The sequence below is a fragment of the Limulus polyphemus genome, unplaced genomic scaffold (genome assembly GCF_000517525.1).
Source record: "Limulus polyphemus unplaced genomic scaffold, Limulus_polyphemus-2.1.2 Scaffold342, whole genome shotgun sequence".
Classification (NCBI taxonomy): domain Eukaryota; kingdom Metazoa; phylum Arthropoda; class Merostomata; order Xiphosura; family Limulidae; genus Limulus; species Limulus polyphemus.
The window spans coordinates 5,958-31,294 of NW_013665952.1; the positions used below are offsets into that span (position 1 = coordinate 5,958).

At 30.8% G+C, this 25,337-nt stretch overlaps 1 protein-coding gene across 2 annotated transcripts in view; it reads right to left on the reverse strand.

The window, feature by feature from the left end:
• Nucleotides 1–1,933: 1,933 nt before the first annotated feature.
• LOC106457530 (lissencephaly-1 homolog) overlaps nt 1,934–25,337 on the reverse strand; it is a 71,042-nt gene continuing 47,638 nt past the window's right edge. For both annotated transcript variants that reach the window (XM_013916959.2, XM_022383499.1), the window contains 8 exons: nt 19,901–19,997; nt 18,911–18,982; nt 18,328–18,430; nt 14,750–14,846; nt 13,597–13,728; nt 10,663–10,764; nt 6,410–6,566; nt 1,934–4,869 (listed from right to left, as the gene is read on the reverse strand). In XM_013916959.2, coding sequence (XP_013772413.1) covers nt 4,796–4,869; nt 6,410–6,566; nt 10,663–10,764; nt 13,597–13,728; nt 14,750–14,846; nt 18,328–18,430; nt 18,911–18,982; nt 19,901–19,997 — 834 coding nt within the window. In that variant the 3' untranslated portion in view covers nt 1,934–4,795. The remainder of the gene's footprint in view (nt 4,870–6,409; nt 6,567–10,662; nt 10,765–13,596; nt 13,729–14,749; nt 14,847–18,327; nt 18,431–18,910; nt 18,983–19,900; nt 19,998–25,337) is intronic.

The window sequence follows — 25,337 nt, forward strand, 5'->3', positions numbered from 1 at the left end:
CAAATTTTGTACTGCTGACTAAAGGAAATACAGCCAGTAAAACCCACTATCTAAGCTAAGGAATTGACTGTCATTTTTATAATGCATCCACAGCTTAAAATGGGAGAAATATTTTATGATATCACACAGAATTTAACCTGGCTCACTAGCTTTGAAATCCAAAGCTCTATCACAGGACTAACCCACGTCTAGGTGCGGCCAAGAACAAATACATCAAAATAATTGTCATTTAATTTCCTGGCCTTCTGTTTGCTTAACAAATCAGGGTTCAAGTTCACAGTACAAACTCGGGTTGTAGGACCTTATGTCAATATACCATTATACACAAAAACTTTAGCCCTATAGGGCTGTTGCATGTAAGCATATCATGCATTTGCTACCTTTATCTTAATGTAAGATTATCGAAATTTGTTAGTTATTCTGGGTATTTTCACATAACACCATGTCAAGAAAATCATTAAGTTTCATTTGTTCTTTGTCATTCTCTTGATAGAAAACCTGATTTGCCCATGGATGGTAAGGCTTTAAAGTTGTGCGTGGATGTTGACAGCAGTGTCCAAGAGTGGTAGGCGATTCTTGAAGGTTACAGCCTCCCTTATGTTTGGATGAGAATAACCAATAACGTGGGTAGCATTGATCACTCTGTGTAACACTGACGTTACCAGGTTATCTAAGTAATGTTAGGTTTAATCAGTCTAGAACATGATCTCAAACACATCAGTTTGGAGAGATAATAGCTCAGATCAAGTAAAATTGAATGTCCAGCATCTAAAGTACACACACACACACACACACACACACATTGTGTGTTTTAAGTATTGTTTTTTTGTATATCTGTACAATTGTGTCCAGTTTCTTTAGTTCATTTTAAGAAATCAGTTACTCAGAAATACTTTGTAATAAATATTATGTAGAATCTCCTGTTATTCTGTGGACCTATTTTGTCACTCTAAGAGCAACCAGTTTTACCTAACAATACCACAGGACAATATCACAATATCTGAAGTGCATAACAGAACATAATTTCCATTGTTAAAAGGTTTATAACCATTATTTAGTTCTACTTTTCATACATAATAACAACTGTAAGAAGTGGAAACTTTATTCAAAATGTACTGTTCATTGAATATCAATGATTTAATTTTTTCTATTACCATATAAGTATTCACGTTTCTTGAAAGAAGTTATAAAACTTCATTGTATATTCTTATTATTTGAAAATATATAATTTTTAGTCATGGGGATACTGTCCTATTATGCACTTTAGGCATGGGGTAATTGTTCTATAGGACTGATGTTGATGGAGATATGTCTATACAAAGAGAGCCAAGTGACTTTCATCTGTCTTGGCTAGCCAATGGTGGAAAGCATATATTATTTGATTAGCTTCAACTGGCTAAATGATTGATTCCCTTCTGCAAATGTGACAGTGAAGAAAATGTGATGAAAACCTACACAGTTTAGTAAGTGTTTGAATGAGATCCAGGACCTCACCCTTTTGTGGATGTGCATGACACACACACAACACATACATATACAGGATGATTGTAAAGAAATCTTGTATTCAAAATGATTACACTTTAAAAACTACCTGTATTAGTGGAACTAGCTCTCATCAAAGAGATATGGAGAATCAAAAAAAGTTCTATCCAAGGAAGTCTGGACATGGTAAGAGAAGTTTTAAAAACTAGTGCTTTTATAAATACTTGTAATCATGATCATATCTTTTGTTTCTCAATTGGCAAGTAAAAATCTTTCTAAATTACCATCTTTCCTTCAAATCAGTTTTGTGGGAGTGAACATAATTCTCTACTCATCTGTGTTTAACCTTTTTGAAACTGCCTCCAACAGCAGATGAATTTAGCATACTAACAATACTAAATGCTTAATAAAATTAAGGATGTTCATCACAAAAAACAGCTGGACTCTCACCTTACGTGCTCAATAACTAAATTCACAGACTTTATTTCATTAAACACAAAGTATTAATCACAAGCAAGGAGTCAGTGTATGATACAGAATTATTTCACAGATCCAATGATCAGCCTTTTGCTTATACATAACAGCTCAATATTGTTAGCTTTACTTAATAAAGTGTATACAATTTCCAAGATTGAATGATGCAGCTAGAACAAAACAAAAACAAAATACTGCCACTGTTGAACTGGGTTTCCTAGTGAAATGTTCTTTAAAATCTCCTGGAAACTATTGAAAGAACATTCAGTAACTTCATGATACATAGTATTTGTGATGACTCCTATGCTCTGAAATTAAAATATATTTTTTTTGAGGAACTAATTTGTTCTTTATGCCAACGTAGCCTACAGTAAAAAAAAAAGTAGGTCTGCATACATAAGGAACAAACACTGAATATTTACAAACATATTCCAAAACATATTTCAAACTGCAGTCAGCAGTTTGATTTTTCCATTTAACAAGTACCAAATACTAAGCTTTAAACTCAAATTACTTGAAACTAGAAAGTTTATTTTCAAATTATGCTTAGCATAATATTACTCATATAAAAAATTTCAGCTTTGATCTCAAGGTTTTTCTCTCTAAATGCTATGAGAGAATACAAAGCATTGAACATACAAACTCAGACCTCTTAGCCCTTGTACTATGATGACCTAATCATGCTCAAACTTATTTATTGTTTTATATTTCCAATTACTCTGTTAAAAAACAAATTAAATTACAAAGGCACTTTAAATGGAAAAAAAATTAAAAACACAAAATTTAACAATTGAATGGAGGTTGTTTAATAAGTTTTAGTCAAAGAATCTCAGTTCATTCATTCTTTTTTTCTTCTTATGTCAGTGCAAAGCTACAAAATTGGCTGTCCATATTATCTCCACTGCAGGGAATCAAACTCAGGATCTTAGCACTGTAAGTCCATAAGCTCACTGCCTATTCACCAGGGTACATCCCTATTCAAAGTTACTTACCAAAAGAAGAAAAAAAACATCATTTAATGCCTTCAAACCTATAAGTGTGGAAAATGATGTGAATTATATTACCCTTTAGTTGTTGTAATACAGACCAAGATAATCTTTTCTTGAAGATTCTATGACAGTTGGTATGTGCAGTAAATTATGAATAACTGATTATTATAATGATGCAAAAAAAAGAACAAAAATTACAGTTGTGGTTCAACATAAATACTAAAAAATGCACTATCATAAATTAAAACTAAGTCATCAATTCACAACAAGAATAAGGGAAATTAAAGTAGATTACAAGGTAGTTATTAAAGGAGAGTAACTGAAGCTCAACTACTTTAAGTAAAATCATTTGATGAATAAAATGTAATGCCAATTTGATAATTTGCTTTTAGTCAATGCATCCAGTATTATATCAAAAGATGAGAACCAAATGCTGTGATAAGTATCTGTTTTTTCTTAGTACAGAAAAAACCAAGAGATCTGAGTGGGAGTCATCAAACCTGCACCACCAGAACAGGCACAAGCCGAGAGATTATCTTTCTTCACAGTTCCAACATAAATAAAACACACTGCATTATGTAGATGTTTCATCATACCTTACCCATTGAAGATCATTACAGTGGAATGATAACAGAGGTTTTGAACAATGTCTTACTACATATCTGGCACAGAATACAGAAAATGTAAAGATGTAAAAGATAAAGCCTAATAAAATAGGTTTGTTACTACATGCTCCAAATCTTGACATATTAGTGCAAATCTTAAAGTTAACTGCATAAATTGAAGCTAAAAACCAAATAATGTGTTGCTAGACTATGGAATAATGCAACAGATAAACATACAATAATAATTAATACCTTTGAAAACTGTGAGTACCACAAATTATCAAAAAACATATTCCTATAGGTTACAATAATGACATTCATTTACAATACTAAGCACCAATAAATAGTAATTCTGAGAGTACATGAAACATCATATAATAGAGCTGGGTTCATCTTCTATGTATACAAAAACCAAATACTGCCTTTAAAACTTTTAAGTTTTCTAATCAATAATTTACTGTTACATTATGCTAAGTGTAATGGAGACTATAATACTAATGCAGTCCCTATTTTCATACATGATGTGCATAAGCAACTGGCACCATTTATTTCTCCAGAGGTTGTAAACTTTGGTTTAAGTATAAAGTGCCTTCTAAAGGCTGATATTCAATACTGACTTCAAGCTTTTCTAGTAGTGTTTATTGTGAAGAAAAAAAAAGAGGGAGAGATATCACAGAGGAATACTCCTGAACAAAGAATGCAGTACTTCTCTGTCAATACTTTAACAAGCTAGAATATGAATGAATTAAAACATAAAAGACACTGGGACTAAGTTTAAAACACATAACAACAGATTAATTTACTTTCTACAAGACAAACAGCTCTAGTGACAACCTCTCAAAGAGTTTGGCAATGTATATTTGTTATAATACCTTCTTAATTAAAATTACTGATATACATTCAACATCAAAAGCTTCTTCTTGCACGTTAAGCTTCTAAGCTGCTCTTCATTTTTTTTCATTCCTCAATAAACAATGAATTTTGAGACAGAATAAATGAATATCAAACAGGAAAGAAAAAAGTTAAATAATTATCCAAGAACTTCAAGATAAAAAGAGCAGAAAAAGAAGAGAAAAATGATTAAACAATCATAAAAAAAGTGAAGAAAAGGGTGGAATGAGCTTAGTTTCTACCTCGAAGAGAGAGAGAGAGGCTTAACTTTACAGAAAATATCCATAAGAAGTTCAGATTAACAAGAACATTTCCACATAGAAGTTCACAATTTAGTAAACTTCTGATCCATGCTTAGCGGCATTCCCACACCTTGACTGACTGATCTACACTGCCCGTGATTACATATGGTGCATTTCTGTGGAAATCTGGAAATAAAATAGTTTAAGTTGTACTCCTTTTTTTTTCTCTTTTGTTACTCATTCTTAGAAATGATTTTTAAAGATATTTAAATGTAAAAATAATGGCAAATATATTTTGTTCAATAAAAAATTAGTTACAAAGTAAGATTTATTGGTAAATAAAAAAAATAGAAAGAAAACTTTTTCAGAGACTCATAAGTGTTTAGTCTGTTACAAGTTATAAGGATTTTCATAGAAATGAATGCCATTTTTAGCTAAATATTCAATAACCTCACTATATTAAACTTTATGCAATATAGTTATGTGTTTCAAGATCATTTGGAACATTTAAACAACTATGATAGGTTTTAAATTATTACTGGCAATTAGTTTCAGATTATGGTTGATTTCGAATACAAATTTATGACAGTTTTTCATTTTTAATATTTACTTTACATGTATTTATCTCCAAACCAGACTTTAGCTGTTAAATCTGCTGCTGTTGCCAAATGTAGTTTTGATAATTACTATATGGAATTATCTGCATGATTACAGGATTTGAAACCAAGGTCTTGGAATGAGTCTGGTGGATAATACTCCTGCAATTTACATACTTCAACAAGTTTCAGTTTCCCAATAACTCAATTCTATCACATAAACACCCAACAGAGGACGTGCGTGGAGCACTTAGTGATAAACATTATCCAATGAATGGTCATGATACTCAAATAACAGTATTGTTTTCTTAAGTGCTGAAAATGATTTTTTTTCTTGAACAAAGCACAACTACATAATGGGTCTCTCACTCAGTAATTGCCAGTGCAGATTGTGAATGATCAAGAACATAATTTTTCTCAACCCTCTTTTATTAAATATGCTTAAAACACAAACAGAGATTTTCAACTTCTCAGTCTTAAACTAGAATATACGGTACTCTAATTAGAATTCAACACTCTCTTAATGGGTTGCATATAATACACGGCCAGTTAAGTTTCTTTTGTATTTGTATGCCTGTAGAATAAACAATACTGGTAAATAGATACAATTTTTTCAACTTGCTATGTAATTTTTTATTTCTATTTTCAGATTTTCTACTTTAAAAAAAAAGTAAATTAAAATTTCCTTTTTTTTCTTTCAGTTCAATTGATAATCAATTTTATAATGCCACTTTTTCAAAATTAAACCATCAATGACAAGATCTGAAAACCAAAATTATCTTCACCACCACCACTTTTAACCAAAGAAATTGGTGGATAGTACAGGATTTTATGAATTTGGAACCACTGACAAAGGAGTAAGGCTTCTTTACCAAATATTTGTTTATTGAAATATTATTATTATTTAAAATTCAAAAATGATTTTATATTAACAATAAATTATCACTATTTTTATGATTTATGAACAAAATGAAGTTTCTATTTTTCATCTTATTTTTTGGCAAACACACTATTAACTTATAAAAAACAAACCATAAGAGAAAATGTAATTTATCTGATAGCTAAGTAGGTACATTATATTTTTGAACCCTATCTTAAAAATATGTAGGAACAGATAACAATAATTTTACCTAATGAGGTACAGAAGTGTGTGTGGGCATCCAGAGTCTTAGAACAGCGCTTATTTTTTATGTCCCACACTCTCAGGGTTTTGTCATCTGAAGCACTAATGATGTACTTTCCTCCTGGGTGGAATTTCATTCCTCTTATCCAGTTGTCATGCCCAATCTACAACAGACATTTATATGAATTTTAAATTCATAGTATTTAACCATATTGCTTCAGTAACTTTGAAAATTTGATGAAACATCTTTCAAGATGCTATGAAGTTAATAAATCAATTTCTCCTTAGTTCATTTTAACATATTAAAGTACTTAAGATACTAAAATTTGCAAAAAAACAATACTGCATATGATATTTAGCACATTACTTCAAGATCATAACAACAAACACTTACAGAATTAGAAGTAAGCAGACTGAACTATTCTGTTTATTTCAGTCTGTTGAAATCTACTGATTTTCCTTTATTCACAGTTCCTGTTCTTTATTCTTATTTGCTAAGGATTTTAAGTTGTCCTGTACTTGTAGATTTATTACAATCATTGAGTGCATGTTTCTTAATATTGGAAAATAATAAACTTCAAATTTGCAAGTCTTGACAATTTTAGGACCCATGGGTGCAAAAAAGTAGGATATTTTACTAAAAATTTGGCTGAAAAAAATATGAAACATATCTTTGAAAAAAGTGACATAAAGCACAATAGTAATTATTAGTAAACAGCTTAGCTACATTAGTTGAGCTGATTTCAACACAACTTTCAGATTTTCAATCAGATACCAGGAAGAATGGAAACGGTGGTAACTGGCAGAGTATATAATGAACACAAAAAACGAAAGAAAGGAACATGCCATACTTGCTATGTTTGTCATCTTTGTGATCCATTACCCTCATGCACTGTACCTATGATGTATATTAACTACAATAGAAAGCATAAGAGTAGTCAGTTGTCAAATTAGTAATAAAAATAAAAAAAAGGCACAGCCATATTAGGGTTAAGATTTTTGAGGTGCTGGGTCTTAGATATAGATATTTGATCCTTAAATCTGTAACTTTGTTGTAATATATCGTGGTATATTTAATTCTAGAGCTATAATTATTAAGGCAATAATTCAAGAGAAACTAAACTATTGAAAACCTGTACCACATGATAAGGATCCTGACCAAATTAAGAAAAATTTTAGAAGTTTATCATCTGCAATGTGAGTGTGTAATGATCACTTATAAATGGATAGTAAACCAATTTCACACAACATATTTTATAATCCTAAGTGAAACATTTTCTAAATTTAACGTGACAAATATCCATAATCTTAAAAGTAGTCAAACAAAAACAATATTGCTTATTTTTATTTATGGGGGAGGTTAATAATTCTTGGGGAAATTGTAATACCCATTATAAAAAAACAAACAACTTATACACCTTAGTATTTCCTGTTCAATTACAGTTTAAGAAGTAAAATATTTATCTACTAAATTATATACAACATCAGTTAGTGATTTAAATTGTTTGGAACTTATAACTTTCACAAACAAGGATTATTAATTCTTAAATTTAAGAAAGCTTTCTCACTAATCAAAGTGATCTAAAAATATTTCATATTTAAAAAATATAGACATTACAAACATATGGATACTTTAACAGATGAAACATTACTATGGGACTTTTTTTTTCTTAACAATTTCATACAAGCAAAATCAAAAGTTGTTTTATTTTATTCAGAGAAATCTTTCTTTTGAAATAAAAAAATGTAGAGGAAGAGTTTAAGATACAGATATTTAATGCATTTCATTTTTTACATTTAAAGAATATTTATTTAATTAAGTTCTATTGGATGTTGAGTACAAGTTCCCAATATTCATTTTTGTAAGTATTATAGTTTTATAATCCATATCTCAAGTATTTTACTTGTTTTGTAAGTGTCAATGTCAACAATGACCTCATAATCAAAAATTAAAATATTTTGAATAATGACTAAATAATGATTAAAACATTGTGAATCGATCGGTTTATATTTCAAGGTCAACATTTTGACCCCCTCAACCCAAAGAGAAAACTTTAATTATGCTTGTTGTACAATAATTCCCACGTTGCCTACAATTTTGGTAATTCTTGATCAATCAGTTCAAATTCCAAAGAAGCCATGTGTAATGTTTCTATGAGAGGTGCCATAATGAGGAATTATATTTTTACTAACACTTAACTCTCTCAGAGGCTGGCCTTGTAACCAATTTGTGCTTGTTATAGTTTTCCTGCTATAACTTTTAATATAGTAAGTGTATCTTCAAAAAATTTTGCAGATTATCAGTAAACATTACAAGGCTTTCTTATGCAAAATGTTAGATTTCTTTATTAAGTTTTGAGATTTTTTTAAATAGTATTTTTTTTATTTTTGAATGTTGACTATCCAACATGCAAAGTAATTTTGATTTTAAGATTAAAATTACTTTTATGCATCAGAAAATTATCAATGTTTTTTTTTATCTGTTATTTTCACTATTGTATCTCTGTACTGGTTTGGTCAATTTGACCAATCTTGTAACGTCCATAAAAAATTAGGAAATAGATATAAATTATGCTTTTTTTCATTCTAAAATTACTACAAATTATAACATGGAAACACAAATATTTAATCTAAATAGCTTAACTCTCATAATGTTATACATCTGTATATATTTATTATTTTTATGTTATTGACCTTTCAGCCATGCCTGACTAATATCACAGAAGTTGCAATGACACGGCACACATGCATTCATGTTACTATATTTAAGAACATAAAACTGGCCTTTACAAAGTGACCTGTCCTGGCTATGTTCTAGTGGACCAGTATTTTGTAAAATACAGTGACATTTCATTTATAATACATTATATATGTATATACATTATTACTATTAACAAATAAGTTCTTAAATTCCTGGTATTTTATTTAAAACATATAACAGTAAATAAAGAAGTATAGAAAACAATTATCTCTTCTAGTTATAAACTTTTTACTTATTTGCTGCTTACCGTAAGTTGCTAAGCCTTATAAAATTTGGCATGTGGAGAATGTAAAACAAAATAATTTTTTTAGGTTTAATATATACATTTTGAAATATTATATTAATTATATAAATACTATATTAATACCACAGAATTCCACTATAATGTATCAAGCTTAGTAAACAAGCTGTAATTCGGTCTAAAAAATATGAGTTTTCGAACTCACTAATGTCTTACCTTGCCACTTTGAATCTAGTATGAAAAGAAAGAGTTTCCCACACAAATACTTCGCAGATGTTAAGAAAACAACTAGGGGACATTCTGAGCTTTTGTTAGGTGTACATAAGCAAGAATTTTCAAAAATGGAAGAAAATAGAAAGATTGGAGGTTCTTATATTATAACTTGCCAATATCAATAAGTTGAGTATCTAATTTGCAAGAAACTACAGACTTTGTGTTTGGACATCAGAAACATCTAATTTGAACCAATGCTGCATTCAACATAACACATGACACACAAAAATTGATATTTAGGTTGTTTTTTATATTTACTTTTAAATTTAGAAATTATCTAATGCATAATACTATAATATGAATTATAATCTACAATTTGATACCAAACTTATTGACACACATTCATAAAATAGTAGTTCAATAAAATTTTGAATGCGAGTCTACAAACATGATGACAAGACCTTTGACCATAGGAAGACCCATGGAGGTAGGGTTAAATGATAGTATCATATCCTCAAACTTCCCGAAAACATAAAATACTTTTAGTGAATGTTAAGTTCTAGTTCCTTTATTTAAATGCTATCAACTGTTGTTTCATATTCACATGTCTTTTCATAGTAATTGGTGAAAAGGTCAGAATTATAAGTCACTCATTGGCACAGAAAAGTTGGTACATTATTTACTGAAATATCCTTTTTGAAATCTAATGTTATATAAACCAACACTTAATGTTCTCAAACTAATACACAATAAATAACACTTATTTAAATACAATGTAGTTTCTTAGTCCATAGAGTTTATGTTAAACTACTCCGTAGTTCTTTCCAACATTACAGACCCATCCATCAATCTCAAGTTATTAAAACAGTATCATCTAAAATTTTTCTGCTAAGACATTGTTTTTATTAAAAGAAATAAACCCATTTTTTCTTAAAATTTTAAATTTGCATTTAAAAGGCAAAATGATTTTCTTTCATCATTGATCATGAAGTGAGAGAGGATGTTGAAAAGTTGATTCAGCAATACGTAATTAAATATCACCCACCAAAGTAAAGAGGCACAAGCCAGTGCTGACGTCCCACATCTTCAAAGTTTTGTCTCGAGATCCAGACAGCAAGAAAGGACCAGTTCTAGCACCTCTTTTGTTCTGTTGGATAAAGTACAAGTTTCTTTAATTCTTCTTCAAGGTTAATGTGCATACAAGTATCATTCTACCCTTCCTCATTATGATTATCAAAAATCAATTTTATATGACATAATATGTTCCTTAAGCAAAGAATTCTTGGTAAAAATGAAGAATAAAAATGTTTAGCATTTTTATTATGTTAATCAAATATATGTTTTTTTAGAAATCAAGTAAAAATAATTTGATAAGAACTCCCAAGAAGTGTAAAATTAATTACATCATATGACAACTGCTGTCTAACTTAGCATTTTGTGAACTTCATTTCTGAGGATGACAACTCATTCAAATGTTATTATTATAAAACCTATACGTTGTTTAGTTTGATTAAAATCAGAGAGTATTAGGTCATCAAGAAATTAATGTCAATTTTTTCTTAGATGAAAAAACCCAAACAACTTATATATATCAAAACAAAACATTTATTAAATGAAATAGTCTCCATTCTTCTTATTGATGATGCTTTTCCATCTTACAATGAGATTGTTAATGCCCAGATTAAAGAAATCACTTGGCTTTGAAACAAAAAATATGTGAATGTCCTCTTTAACACCTTCCACATTTGCATACCTTTTCCCATTAAGACGGTGTTGCAGCAAATGAAAAAGATGGTAATCTGATTGTGCCATATCTGGAGAATATGGTGGGTGGGGGAAAATTTCCATAATCTTGTGTTGTGTCAAACATGCCACATGTGGACGTGCATTGTCGTGGAGAAGAAGAACACCTTTCTGATTGATGAGTGAAGAGCATTTCTGAAGAAGGGCTTGATTTAAATGTTCCAGTTGCTGACTATAGATCTCTGCATTGACATTTCGCTGTGGATTGAGGAGTTTGAATAAATTACTCCTTTGATGTCCCACCAAATTCAAAGCATTACTTTCTGCGGATGGAGTCCAGGTTTTGGGGTCAGAAGTGGTTTCTGTCTAGGACTGAGCCATTGTTTTTGGTATTTAATATTTGCATAGAGAATCAATTTTTCATCAACGGTGACAATTCTGTCCAAAAATGGTTCACAGGCATTACGCACCAAAATAGACGAAGTAACGTCCACACGTTGTAAACGATGATCATTGGAGAGTTCATGAGGCACCCAAACACCTTCTTTATGGAGTTTTCCCATATTCCTTAGATGTTTATGTATTGTTTCATGAAAGACATGCAATTTCAGGGCCATTTACTGAACCATCGTTGACATTTACGAACGTTCAAAACATTTCCATAAACTTCTTTGATATTCTTTGTGGCTGCAGAGGCATTGTTTCCCTTCTTGTTTTGAAAGAGCATCACGTGCTGAATGTGTATCTTGTCATGTGCCATCAGTATAAGGGATTAGAGCATACTAAACTTTACACATTATATAGGCTACACTAACGTAACCTTTTGGTAGGTTATTTAACTATTATACGCGATGTACATTCTTTGGGAGGTGGTTACTGAAAGTGTTCCAAAACGCGACATTAATTTCTTGATGACCTAATAGAAATGTGCATACCTATGATCTTTTTTTAAGCTCAAGTATTAATTGATAAAATGACAAACACTACCCTATATACAACTTTGGTAATTCACACTTCTTACTTAAATATTATGTTTAAACTTTCACATATGCCCAGCTTCACAAATTTCATAGTAATTCACAAAGTCATTTAACATTTTAGAAATGGTGGTTAAGCTCAACATACCACTACTGAAGGTTGTATCTGCCTTGATGATCATATTGCTACTGCCCCCCCCCCCCTCATTTTGTGCAGCTTTCCATAAACTGGCCATTGTTTTAAGTAATAACTTCCAACTACATGTTTAAGCAGACCAAAAGTCCAAGCTATAAATGAGAACTTGAAATGTGGTTGAGTGTTGTTCCTGTGATTCCAGTTTTGTCAGTCATCTTTCTTATGAGAATAGCTATTGGTTTTGAGGTGTAAATGGAATTATATGAACTTTAAAGCCTTGTTTATAGATACTAGAAGATTCACCCACCTTCTTCCCTACTGATTTTTGAGTTCTATTTTTTAACCATAGTTTTCATATTGTGGATGAAGGCACTAGTCCTGATTAGCTCAGAGTGTAGTTTTGAAGCCTGTTGCTGTTTTAAATGCTCTACGGAGCATATTTTTCTGCTTTTAAGGAGAAAGTTGAAGACTCCCTTCTTCAAAATATTGTATTCTTTGGCTCTACATTGTTTAATGATCTAACTATATTAATACTTCTCTTTAAAAGTAGTTACATAGTCCCATAGCCATAGATTAAATGTTAGAGGCATTTTTATAAGTTCAGTCAACATGATTTGCTTTTAAATGATGCATGTATGTCTATCTTTGTAAATTATCATTTTCAGAGTGAAAAGATTTAAGCTAAATTTCTTAATAGATGTTAATTACTTGACCTGTAAAACATTCTTACCATTTACATATTATAAATAACTTTTGACTTCAACTGCCTAATTATTATAAAGAATTTTGCTATGATACATGATCTAATTTATTTGTTTGGCTTCAGTTCGACACCAGATTTATTTATTATAAGCTCAGAAAGCTTAAATTACTATTATTTATTTTCTGGTTATTTTTTTAATTATTTTAAACAACAGAATTTTTTCTCAATATATTATACTTGGGCAAAAACATATTTAAATTCAGCAAAATTACTATACATAGCCATTAGAAAAAACAAAATTATCTGAAGAATCACTACAATATCTACTTGTATGGAAAGTATAGCCAAAAACCTTGCCAATATGTATCACAAGAATGTTTATGGTATATTTTTCTTAAACATCTGACTTAAGATACTTACATCAGCTCCAGCTGCTTCACTAATTGCTGGAGTAGCACTCTCAGGAGCCCAAGCAACACACTCCACTACATGATCATGTTCACGCAGCTCAAGTTTACATTCTTTTGTAGTGACCACCCACACTCGTATGGTCTAAAAGTTATTAAAATATTTTATACAAAACACTCTTAAAACTATACACTATTTCTCCTACTGGTTCTTCTGAGTAATGAGCAGAATAATTAATAACTATGGTGTTAAAATGAACAATATAGTATACAATAATTCTTACTCTAATAAACAAAATTGAAGAAAGAAATTACACTTCACCAATTTAATCTACTTCACACCATAACAGTTGTTGTCAAGCGATTTGTTAACATAAAGAGTCTCGACCACTACTACACCTACCATATTCCAGCCAGCCTGAAGAGTCCTGGCATTGAATAAAATGGCTCACTGGCACTGGAAGTAGCACATATGGTATATAATATGGGTTTACAATTTTTGGACTTAGATATTTTCTTCAGTTTTTATAAACTTAAAAACATAAGGAATACTACATATATTTTTACAAATACTGTTTTAAAATTTTCTAAGACTACAGATTTACAAAGCAAAGTATCCTTTGTATGCACTTTTCATAATCTAAGTGTACTTAATAGGTTATTCTGACATCTGTAATCATTACAAAGTACATTTCTATAAATATTTAACTACAAAATATATCAGTAATGTGACACTGCAAGTGGCATATATGTGCAAAAAGTATTCAAATTCAAACAAACTGACAGTTTCTATTACACAGTTTAAGTGCACAGTGGTGACTTGAAAATCATTATTACAATAAATATGACCAGTTTCTCTTTTGTTTGTCAAACTCAAAATATTATTGTTATTAAGTATTAACAGGTTATTACAAACTGTATGAAAAATCTTGAAAGTAAGTTCAGATTGTTTATAATGTTTTATAGTGCTCAATGATATATAACAAAGTGAGAAGATGTAAAATATTGTTGAAACATGAAAGATATTTAAGAATACAAGAAACGTGAAGCTACTAAAAAAAAGTTCTTCTAACTAGATATTTTTCAATTTTTTTTGCTCTATATGCTAAGAACTTCTGAAATGGTATTTTGTACATGATTTTCATTTTTTTTATGTTTTAGTTTACCTGATCATTGGAACAAGAAGCAATCAAGGAACCATCCTGGTTAACCCTCACCATTCTCACCCATTCCCTATGGCCTGTGAAGGTTTTGACACAGTATCTGTTAGATGGAATAATAAAACATTCTAATTTAGTCCTTTTCAAACACTCATATTATTTGAAATTTGTAACAAAATAAAATCTAAGGTAATCATTGTTTTATTCCATGTACTTTCCACAGATCACTCGTATAAACTTTCAGACATCTTGATTTTTTTTTCAAAAAAGGGTTATAGAACATGTATGGAAATAATGTGAAAGAGATAGTTCTTTTTCATTCATATCCATTTCAAATATGAATGTTTTCTAGTTTTATTAGAATCTGACAGAATTCAGTGAAGAACATTTAAGAACAACAAGAGACCTGTTGGCCCATCTTGGCTGTCCCATTCACCAAACTATTAATAGTAGGGCTGGGGGACACAAATATAAATTTTGGCAAGGTAGGAGTCATCTTCAGCTAAAACAGTTTTATTTTTCTAACAGAGTGGTTGGCCTTTGGAATGAATTGCTTTTATATATTGTAGAGGCAGTAAATTTAAGCGAGTTTAAGAAAAAGCTTGATAAGTATATTAATCATTTAAATTTAGGTTTTAGGATGGAACAGTCAATTGGACCAATAGTTCCCATGTGTCATAAAATACTATGTTATGTTAATAAAAAGCACAATGACAATCTTTATCATTCAAATATTTACCAAGCCCTCTCATTAATCCTATGTGTAAAGGTAAAATTAAAGTGTACATTTGATGACCTTGTACACAATTACATTGAAAATTTTATTAAAACAACTTTATTATCACTGTATGTCAATAAACTTGACATGAAAATATAGTTTATAATTCAAATTTTAATATTATATTAGTCTTAATTTTCAAAAGGAAATATTTAAATTCTCAATCTTCACTTCTTTGTAACATGTGACACTTCTTCACTTAGAATTGTCCAGTTTAGCTTATTGTTATCCCCCTATATGACATTCTAAGTCAGTGTTTCCAGAGCTTTGATAACCAAGACGTTATCCCCACAAGGATGAAAAAAACATGGCAATTTTATTTATTTAAATAAAATATTGACTCCTCTGGAAACCTGCTCATGTTCCACAATTTGAGAAACACTGTTCTAACTTACTCACAAAGTTCACAACCATATTATAGTTATCCTTCAGTTAAAATGTATATCAAAACAAGTCAATAACTTTTACTGACATTTTCTTTTGGATTATTTAATTCACAGATTTCTATATAAGGCTATCTCTCTCTGTGACAACAGAGTTTGAAATGTTCTGCATATGGGTTCATTGTTGATACCACCATGAACACATAAAACAGATAAGGGAATAATTTTAACCAACTTATAGCTTAAACAGAAAGCCAGTTAAATTACAAGTTATTATAGGGCATTGTATTCTTTGTGTTTGTTATTACATTGTGTTCTCAAATGTATGTTTGAGATGAATAAAAATCAAGTAAAGTACTAATAATAATTCCATCAAGACTTCAAAATGAAAAAACGTAAAAGACACACACACACACAAGTACTAAATTTCTTGTTTCTCTATGTATATTTTTCACTTATTATTCTAAAAATAAATTAAAATGTAAAAATTTGAAACTTATTAGATTACATGATAAAACTTCAATGAAAAAAGTTAAATAATTTTTTGTTATCATAATACTCCTTGAGGAATCTTCAAGAACATAGATGTTGCATGTGGTAACCAAAGACTTTGATAATTATAATCTCTTTTCATCCCACTGTTTGATTTAATGCTTGCCATGGGAAATAGACATGGTCCAAAGAACCATAAAATAATAAAATTAAATGAAAGTATTTTAAAAAGTTAAGAGGCCTAAAACTCTTAACATAAATAATTGTAATTATCTGTTACAATCGGCAGTCTTCCTAGAAAATAAGAAAAAGGTATTTTGATTTTATTTCATATTTTTCAACATTTTGCTATTGATTATTTCACAATAGTTAGGGTTATGGTATAAAAAATAAGAGCTAAAGTAAAAAAGTTATAACAAAAACATTTTGACTCTCATTTAGAAGGTTCTAGAGATTATGCAAATACAATATGAAAGCTGTAGGATGAAAAACAATATTTTTATTCATAACATGAAAATCACCTTGCACTCAAACTAGCTCAAGTCGAAGTCAGACTGACTCAGTATATTAAAAAACAAATATTTTGTAAAAAGTCTTTATTAAAAATTCGGACTTTTTGTGCCCAACATACTTATAACGTTTATTAAAAGCTTACCAAATTTTGTGAAGATACATGTTGCAAATTGAGAATTATGGTAAACATTAATTATCCAACATGGGGTGCATGTAGGGTTAAACTCCCTTAAATTTAATGCTTCTACAATATCTGAAAGCAATCCAATCCAAAAGCTATCTACCCTCTTGGTAAAACATGTGTCATAGCTGAAGATAATTCCTATCTTGTCAAAATTTGCATTTATGTCCACTATGCATCAACACCATAATCTTCTTTAACAATCTCAAACATCTCAAACAGATCTTCTCTAACTCTTCTTTTTTCAAAACAAAACAATTTTGTATGATAACCTTTCCATCCCAGATGTCATCCTACTAAACCTTCTATGAACCCTTTCCAACAAAGCCTCTCTAAGGTAAGGAGCCCAAGACTAGAAAAAAAAAACAATACTCGAAGTGTGGCCTAACCAGCAAACTATAAAATGAAATTATAACCTCTTTACATTTGTATTCAATATTTCTGTACTTATTTGCCCTACCACTAGCAACAGCAAATTGCTTGGATGGCTCAAGACATTTAACAACAAGAATACCAAGATCCTTTTCTTAACACTGTTAAGGTTATTTCCATCACAATCATACTTACAATTAAAATTATGATATCCCACATGCATTAACTTGCATTTATTATAATTAAAAGGTATTTGCCATTTATTCACCTGACTCACCAAATAATCTAAATCTATTGTATAGCATCAACATCTTCCTCACAGCTAGTAACACACAAAGCTGGTATCATTAAGAAATTTAAGTAACGTATTGACCATTTCTTCATCTATTATGTTATTAATATATATATCACAAAGAGCAAAGGTCCTAAAACTGAGCCCTGAGATACCATACTTGTGACATTAATCCAGTTTGATCAAACTCCATTTATAAACAACCATCAAGCTATTCTTCTATACACCTATAGAAATAATATTTTTAACAAGCATTTTATGTGGCACCTTGTCAAATACTTTCTGAAAATTCAAATCCACACTCTTACCCTCCTCTACATAAGCAGAAAAGCTTTTCCTTCATTTTTTCTAATAAAATAAAACAGAAGTCAGCTTATGTATACAATATGTAGAAGCAAGAAGCTCCTACTCACTGGTTAAGTTAGCTGAAGGTTCTGATAAACATCTTGTTTATCAGCAATTTCAAATTTTTCTTTTTCCATCTTCTATCACATTTCTTGAAATAGAGGGAGAGAGAGTTGTAAGAAAATATCCAATTACTGCTGTTTTGTGGTGACAAACTGAATCACTTACCCTGTGGCCACCTCCCACATTTTGATGGTTTTGTCTCGAGAGCAAGATATTATATGATCACCACTAGGAGTAAAGCTCACAGAGGAAACATTGTGGTCATGTCCTAGGAACAAAATAGCAGGATATTAGTTTAAGCCATACACCACTATGGAAAGAATGCTTAAGATATGGAACAGATAGCAGTGCTATAAGGAGAAAAAATCGTATGTGTGAACTTCCAACATTTTGTTACTATTCTTTATATTTTATTGAATAATGGACTTAATAATTATCAATATAATTTTTACCTCAAAACATGGGTATGAAAACAATCAATTGTGCACACAGTACAAAGCATTAACAATAACAAACGAATAGTTCAAATTAAAGCATAAGATTCCTTAATTGCATTTCATAAAGAATACATTTAAAATAAAGCTGTAGTAGTGAGAATTAGGAGTTTCTCCTAAGTAGCACCTTACCATATTCCTCTCTATCAAAACAGCCTTATAAAATACCTTATAACAAAATGACAACACTTGAAGATTTAACAAGAAACAATATTCACATGTCACTAAATACAAATATCTAACAATTTTCTTACCTTGCATTGTCTTGACACATTCGTAAGCTTGAAAGTCCCATAGCTTCACAGACATGTCAGCAGAGCATGACACTGTAATGTTTAATTGTAGAACATACAACAAAATCCAATGTGTTCATAAAAAGTAACATCAAAAACATTCAAAAATATTTACATATTATTAAAATTTAATCAAAGATCATACAAGAGTTATCATTGAAACTGCTATCTCTTTTTAACCAGTAATCCTTGAAATTAAATATAACCTTGTTGCAAAGAAAAATCATCTTAAGCTTTTAAAAATATTAATATCATAGCATTTTTATAGTAATGATTTTAGTAAATACAACTGTGAATAACACTTAATTCTTAAAAAATATATTATGAACACATGATTGATATTTCCATTTCTTAAACAATTTTGAATGAAATCTATTCACCAATAGCAAAATTTAGATATATATGGAAATCTGTTTTCCAGGCTACTTTATTATCATGTCATAAAATTGTTTGAAAACTGGAATTCAGGAAATTTTTATTTTAATTTATTTGATATCTTGAGCATCAAATTATACCCTTCTTTACAGTCATGTCACTATAGTGATTTGCCCATGATAGAGTGACAATAAACATGAAACTGTTCAAATGAGGAGAATTTAAAATGGTATAATAATTAAACCAATTAACATATTAATAATAAAAGTTCACTTTTTAAATTTTAAAAACTTATAAAAGAAGTTGACAATAAGTAATACATTAAGAAAATACAAAGCAACTACAACTTTATGATATTGTTAGCATGGTGTAATTATGCTTTTTTGAGAAAGCTATATCATGATCAAGAACTGGCATCTGGAATTAATGGTTTATACAAACCATTACACACAAGCAGAAAACAACCTAACTATAGATCATTGATGTAGCATGTTTTTCAATCAGGACAGTTAAGAGCTTTATATGAAAACAAGTAACACTTGTAAACAACAACCTTAGAAGTATTTAACTCTTTACCTAGCCACTTTCCAGTGTGATCAAATGAAACATCTTGAACTGAGTCTGTGTGGCCCTTTAGAGTTTTTTCATAATCTCCAGTTTCATAATCCCAAACCTTAAAATGAAATATTATTAAATAAAGGACTCCAATTAGTTTGAAAATTAAGTTTTATCTAATATCAAAATGTTACAAAGTATTATTGAATTTAAAATAGTTATAATTAAAATACAGATTAATGTAGCTGTAAAATAATTAAAAAAACAAATAAAAAAGCATTATACTATATAACAATGAAGGCAGTAACAGTGGTTTACATTGGAACCTTATTTTTATATCTGCAGTAAATATAAAACTACATTTAACATGAAAATAGCAATGTATTCATGAAAAAAGTTGAAAAATTAAGTTGCAAAACCAAATCTTACCATATTTACTTTATACATTCTAATGTAAAAACATATATTCATGAAAATGGAATTGATTTTCAACATGATCATTACAAAATTCTGTTTTTCACTACATCTGTCTGAAAACATGACATTCAGAACAAATCAATGTCTTCTGCTTATTGTTGCAAAACTACTCAGATAAAGAAATAGGCTATTTCAATATATGAAATCAATAACAAAATTATGCCTCAACACGGAGAAAGATGAGAATACAGAAAAGTTTAAGTTAAGCTAAGACAAAGGAACACACATAAGCCTATTATAAGTTACTCTAAACCAAAAGAGACAATAACAGTGATAAGTTTACCCTGAACCAAAAAAGAAGTAACACAGATAACTTTACTCAAAATCAAGGAAACAACTAACACAGATATTTCAACTAGAACAACAATACGTGGCAGGAATTTCAGTACGAGATCCTCCGAGGTGAAACCTCGGGGGATTACTGGGGGTGCTCAGAAGCTTTAGCTTCTCTTCACTCTCTCATGATGGTGGTGGTTTTGTGGTTTAAGCATACTTGAAGAAGATTGTGTTGACATGGGAGATTTGAAGATGCCTCAAGCAGTCAGGAGGAGTTTAGAGAGCCATATATAAAGGAGATCCAGACTTCATAAACCAAACAGCCCCTGTGGGACAAAGGGTCATTCAGGGCGGCAGGGATCAGTAAATCCAAAGCTGGAGAATGTTGCTGTGGGGGGAATTAAACCAAGAAAACATTAAAATTAATAAGTCTACTCTAAACCAACTAAATTTTGACATTGTTTGAAATTTCTTAAGTAGTGTTATGCCATCAAAAACTGATCTCTTTTGGGGAGGGAGTGTAACAGCAACAGCTCTTTCCAATGCAAAATATTTATATGCTCATAACAAAAAAATGATGTTCAGATCAGGGATTTAGAATTTCCAAGACAGGAATGTTCCTTGTACTTAAGAGCATTGGAAAACAAACGAATATGGATAAATTTGAGGAACAGGATCATCCTTAAAGAGACTCACAACAAGTTATAAACAGCCATGGAAAACAAAGTGTGGCACTCTGTAACAGGTGAGAATCCATGAACACAAAGATCAATATCAAAAGGTTGTTCACTTAAACCTAGCAACAGTAAGCAACATATTCAAGAAGAATATCCCTCTGAAAATGAGGCCAACAGGATACAGGTTCACAAAGAGAAGACTTCTAGTCATATCTCCCATTAAACATTTGCATATTTAAAGCAGCTAGAGAAAGAAGTGGATATTTATACTAATCCATACCAAGACATATCAGTCAAGTTGCCAAACACAATACCTTTAAATTTATGTTGGAACAGACTATTAACTGGCAGCCTTGTGCACCAGATGAATTATGGAAAGCATGAAGAAAGAAGTGATATGATTTGGACATGACAACTGTGAAGGATCCTTTTGCAATGGAAACTATGCTGCAGGGCTAATGCCAGGATGCACAGTCATCAAACAGAAAATGACTGGACATGGGAATGTGAACTATATTGATATTGTGTGTGTGTGTTTGTGTATATATATATATCATTCCTAATTATTTTTTAATCATTTTTCTGCTGACCACATTCTTCCTTATTTTGATATGTTGAGTGTGTTATTTATTTAATGTTATTAATGATTAATTAGCAAATTTTCTTTTTTGATTACCAAAATTATGTTACTTTTTTCATATTTATATTTCATAAATTATTAGTCATACAAAGTAACCCAACAATATCTAATCTCTTCTGAATTGTTGTGATCATCAGTTTACCATAATTCCCTGTATTTGTTAATGACTTGATCTTTGTTTAGATTCTCATACTGATTTTTTCAAAGTTCTACCAATGCTAAGGGCTTAGAATTAAATTGTCAATTTTTACATTGAAAGTATTAATCATATACTTTTATCTGTCTAGCTTCCACATTTTTAATTACCAATCTATTTTCTTCTGCAGTCTTTTTAATAAAGCAATGACACATACAAGTATAGACCAAATCAAGAAAGCATAAAACAAATAAGACTACTCTATACCAAGACAACCGAGTAACACTGGCAAGTCAATTCAAAACAGACTACCACAGATATTTAAATAAGAACTGGAAAAAAACAGATAAATGTACTATGAACCAAGACAGACAGTATAAAAGATAGATCTACTATAAGTCAAGTGCTAAAGCTAGCCAATAATGTGAAATAGTAAAGGCCAAGAGGTGATGCTGTCGACTGGACAAAGAAAGCTTGTTTATCTGTTGAATTCAGGTGTGATATCATGGTTCAGTTCTAATCTTGGTTTTTATTGTGACTAGTTTGGCAGAGATCCATCTGGAGAGATGGAAAGCAGACAAGCTGTTCACTGATCTAGCAGACGTGATCATCCACTTGTCTATGCAGGTATGCACAGCTGCTTTTAGTTGTATCGAAATATGTTTTTACTGTCCATCAAATGTGTCCATGCTGTTTATTTCCCATACAACTCAAAATTCAGTCAAGTTATCAAACACAGATTACTGTCCTTATCTTATGATTGAATCTGCTGTTATTAGCAGGTCTAACAATCTGATACTTGGAGGGAAATTAGTTCACCTGAAAATAGCACAAAATAGAGAAAGAGAAACCTTAGTGCTATGAAAAAATGATTTATTGAGAAGTTTCTGCTTTTTGTTAACATGTGTACTGACACTTTTTTTATTTTGTATGTTGAAAATAGTTTAAGGTAATGCTTTTATTGAAAGTATGGCTTATTATATACATAGAAGTTCCTATCATGACCAAGAGGGAAAGTTTAAGGAAGTGAAGGAAATTATGGGTCATTATTGTGGATTGGCATCTGTTAAGTCCAAGATCACTTGGGGATGTCTTCACAAGATTCCCAGGCTGTTTCCAGCCAGAGAAACTCAGCTCTAGATTTGGTACAGACCACAGAAAATCAGTCAAAAATGACTGGACTTATCATTGTTGGATAACATCTGCCAATAAGAGCTGTTTCCTTGCCAGGTGAGATTGTGGACATTCATTATTTTGTGCAACCAACGATTAAAAGAAAATATTGTTCTTTGTTTTCTGAACTATTAGCTAGTAATGTCCAGCATACATTTCAAAACTACTACTCAATAATCAAATCTAGTGCATTCATTAGGTCAAGCACCTGATGACGGAAAGGAAGTGATGTTCCTTGCTTTCTGAGCTATTAAGTGATGCACACTATGATGTATGCACTACATTCACAGTTGAGATGATCATGAGATTTAAAGGGTGTGTCATCCCCTTACATTCCAAGCCAATGAGTTAATTTTATGACAAAAAACGTTTTCTACTGTTTTGAGAGAAGCACTCCCATAATCCAGACAGTGGTGATAACTCTATGCCACCTTGTATTCACTACATTTTTGCATCTATTTACCTAAGACGTATGATGCTGGATTTATGAGCTATGAGGGAATTGCATTTCCTCTGAAAACCTGAACAGAAACAAGGGCATGGAGAAAAAGGATTGGATCTTGATTTTAAGAATTGATGAGTACAAGGACAACTGTGGTAATTAATCTGGAAGGTATTACTGTTATTTTGACTAATACTAGTAACTGAAAAATTTAACTGGCAACAAATGTTCATTGAAGGGAGAAAAGTAACAAAGACTCAACTAAGGCTAGAGAAAGAAAAACACAGTTTTAACTGGTGGTTCTAACAACACAATTTTACCTGTTGTTTCTGAAAACTTAGTGCAGAAAATATTTTGAGGTAAAATTATCAGATGTAAATGAAATTCACAGAAAGTGGCTTACATATCATAACAAATATATATATATATATATATATAGAGAGAGAGAGAGAGAGAGACACACACACACACACATTTGGTGTAGCCTGTATTTTATTTGGTTGTGACAGGAGGATGTTCATTCATGCATATTTAAATATCTTTAATACCCAAACAGTTTTACTGAATATTTTTGCAACTCTGATTCATTACCAAATGCTTTATGAAGGCAGGAAAATGCAGGTTGCATGTACTGGTGTGTGTTTACACCCACATGGTAAAACCCTGTAATTAACACCAAAAAATAGTACACAGTTTGTAAATGGAAGTCAATAAGGAAAGGCAATGAAAGCATTGGTGAAGTATAATGATTAAAGGTATGATTAATGATTAATTCAAATCAGGCCAAGTGTGTAGGAGTTGAGCAGTCTCAACCCTATTCCTTCTTACTGGAATCATGAATCTGTCTACGCAACAAACAGGTAGTAAGCTAGAAATGAGACTGGGTCAAAAGGTTTGGCATGTGTGCTCCCTTGTCTGGAAAGAACAATGAAGGGCATTATCGCCACAATGTAGCTGACTGAGTGGAAACCCAAGAAAGCTCACTGTTCTGGAAATCCTCAGATTTTCTGGGCATATGTTCTACTGTACATGTCATTGTTCCAGCACCTAGCTCATGGTTATAACTGTGTGTTATGACACCCCTTAACCTACATACTTGACTAAACTTTTGAACAATAGAATTCGCCTATCCTTACACTGGAATCTGAACTTTTGTATGAAGAACTGAATTTTAAATGTGTCTGGTTATTTAGTTTTTAAACTAGCTAGCAGTTTTTCCATTCCTTGTTGCTGAATAACCACAAATCATTTTTCATTGTGTCATAGAATACCAGCACTTCTGAAGAATATCAAGAGGAAATACCAGCTAAAACAGCCAGTTGATGATCAGCTTCTTCATTGCTCGATTGGATGCTGAGAATGAGATCCATTGATGTTGGACAGTTACAGAAGTGTTCCCTCAAGAACTCTATTATGAGGAAGCTGTATATTTGTATATATATATACAAATATATATATTTGTATTGTACATTATTTTTATACATTTTATATTTCCTTTCAGTGTTTATATTAGGTCATCATGAAATTAATGTCGCATTGTAGAACACTTTCAGTAACCACCTCCCAAAGAACGTACATCACGTATAATAATTAAACGACCCATCAAAACATTACATTAGTGTAGCCTATATAATGTG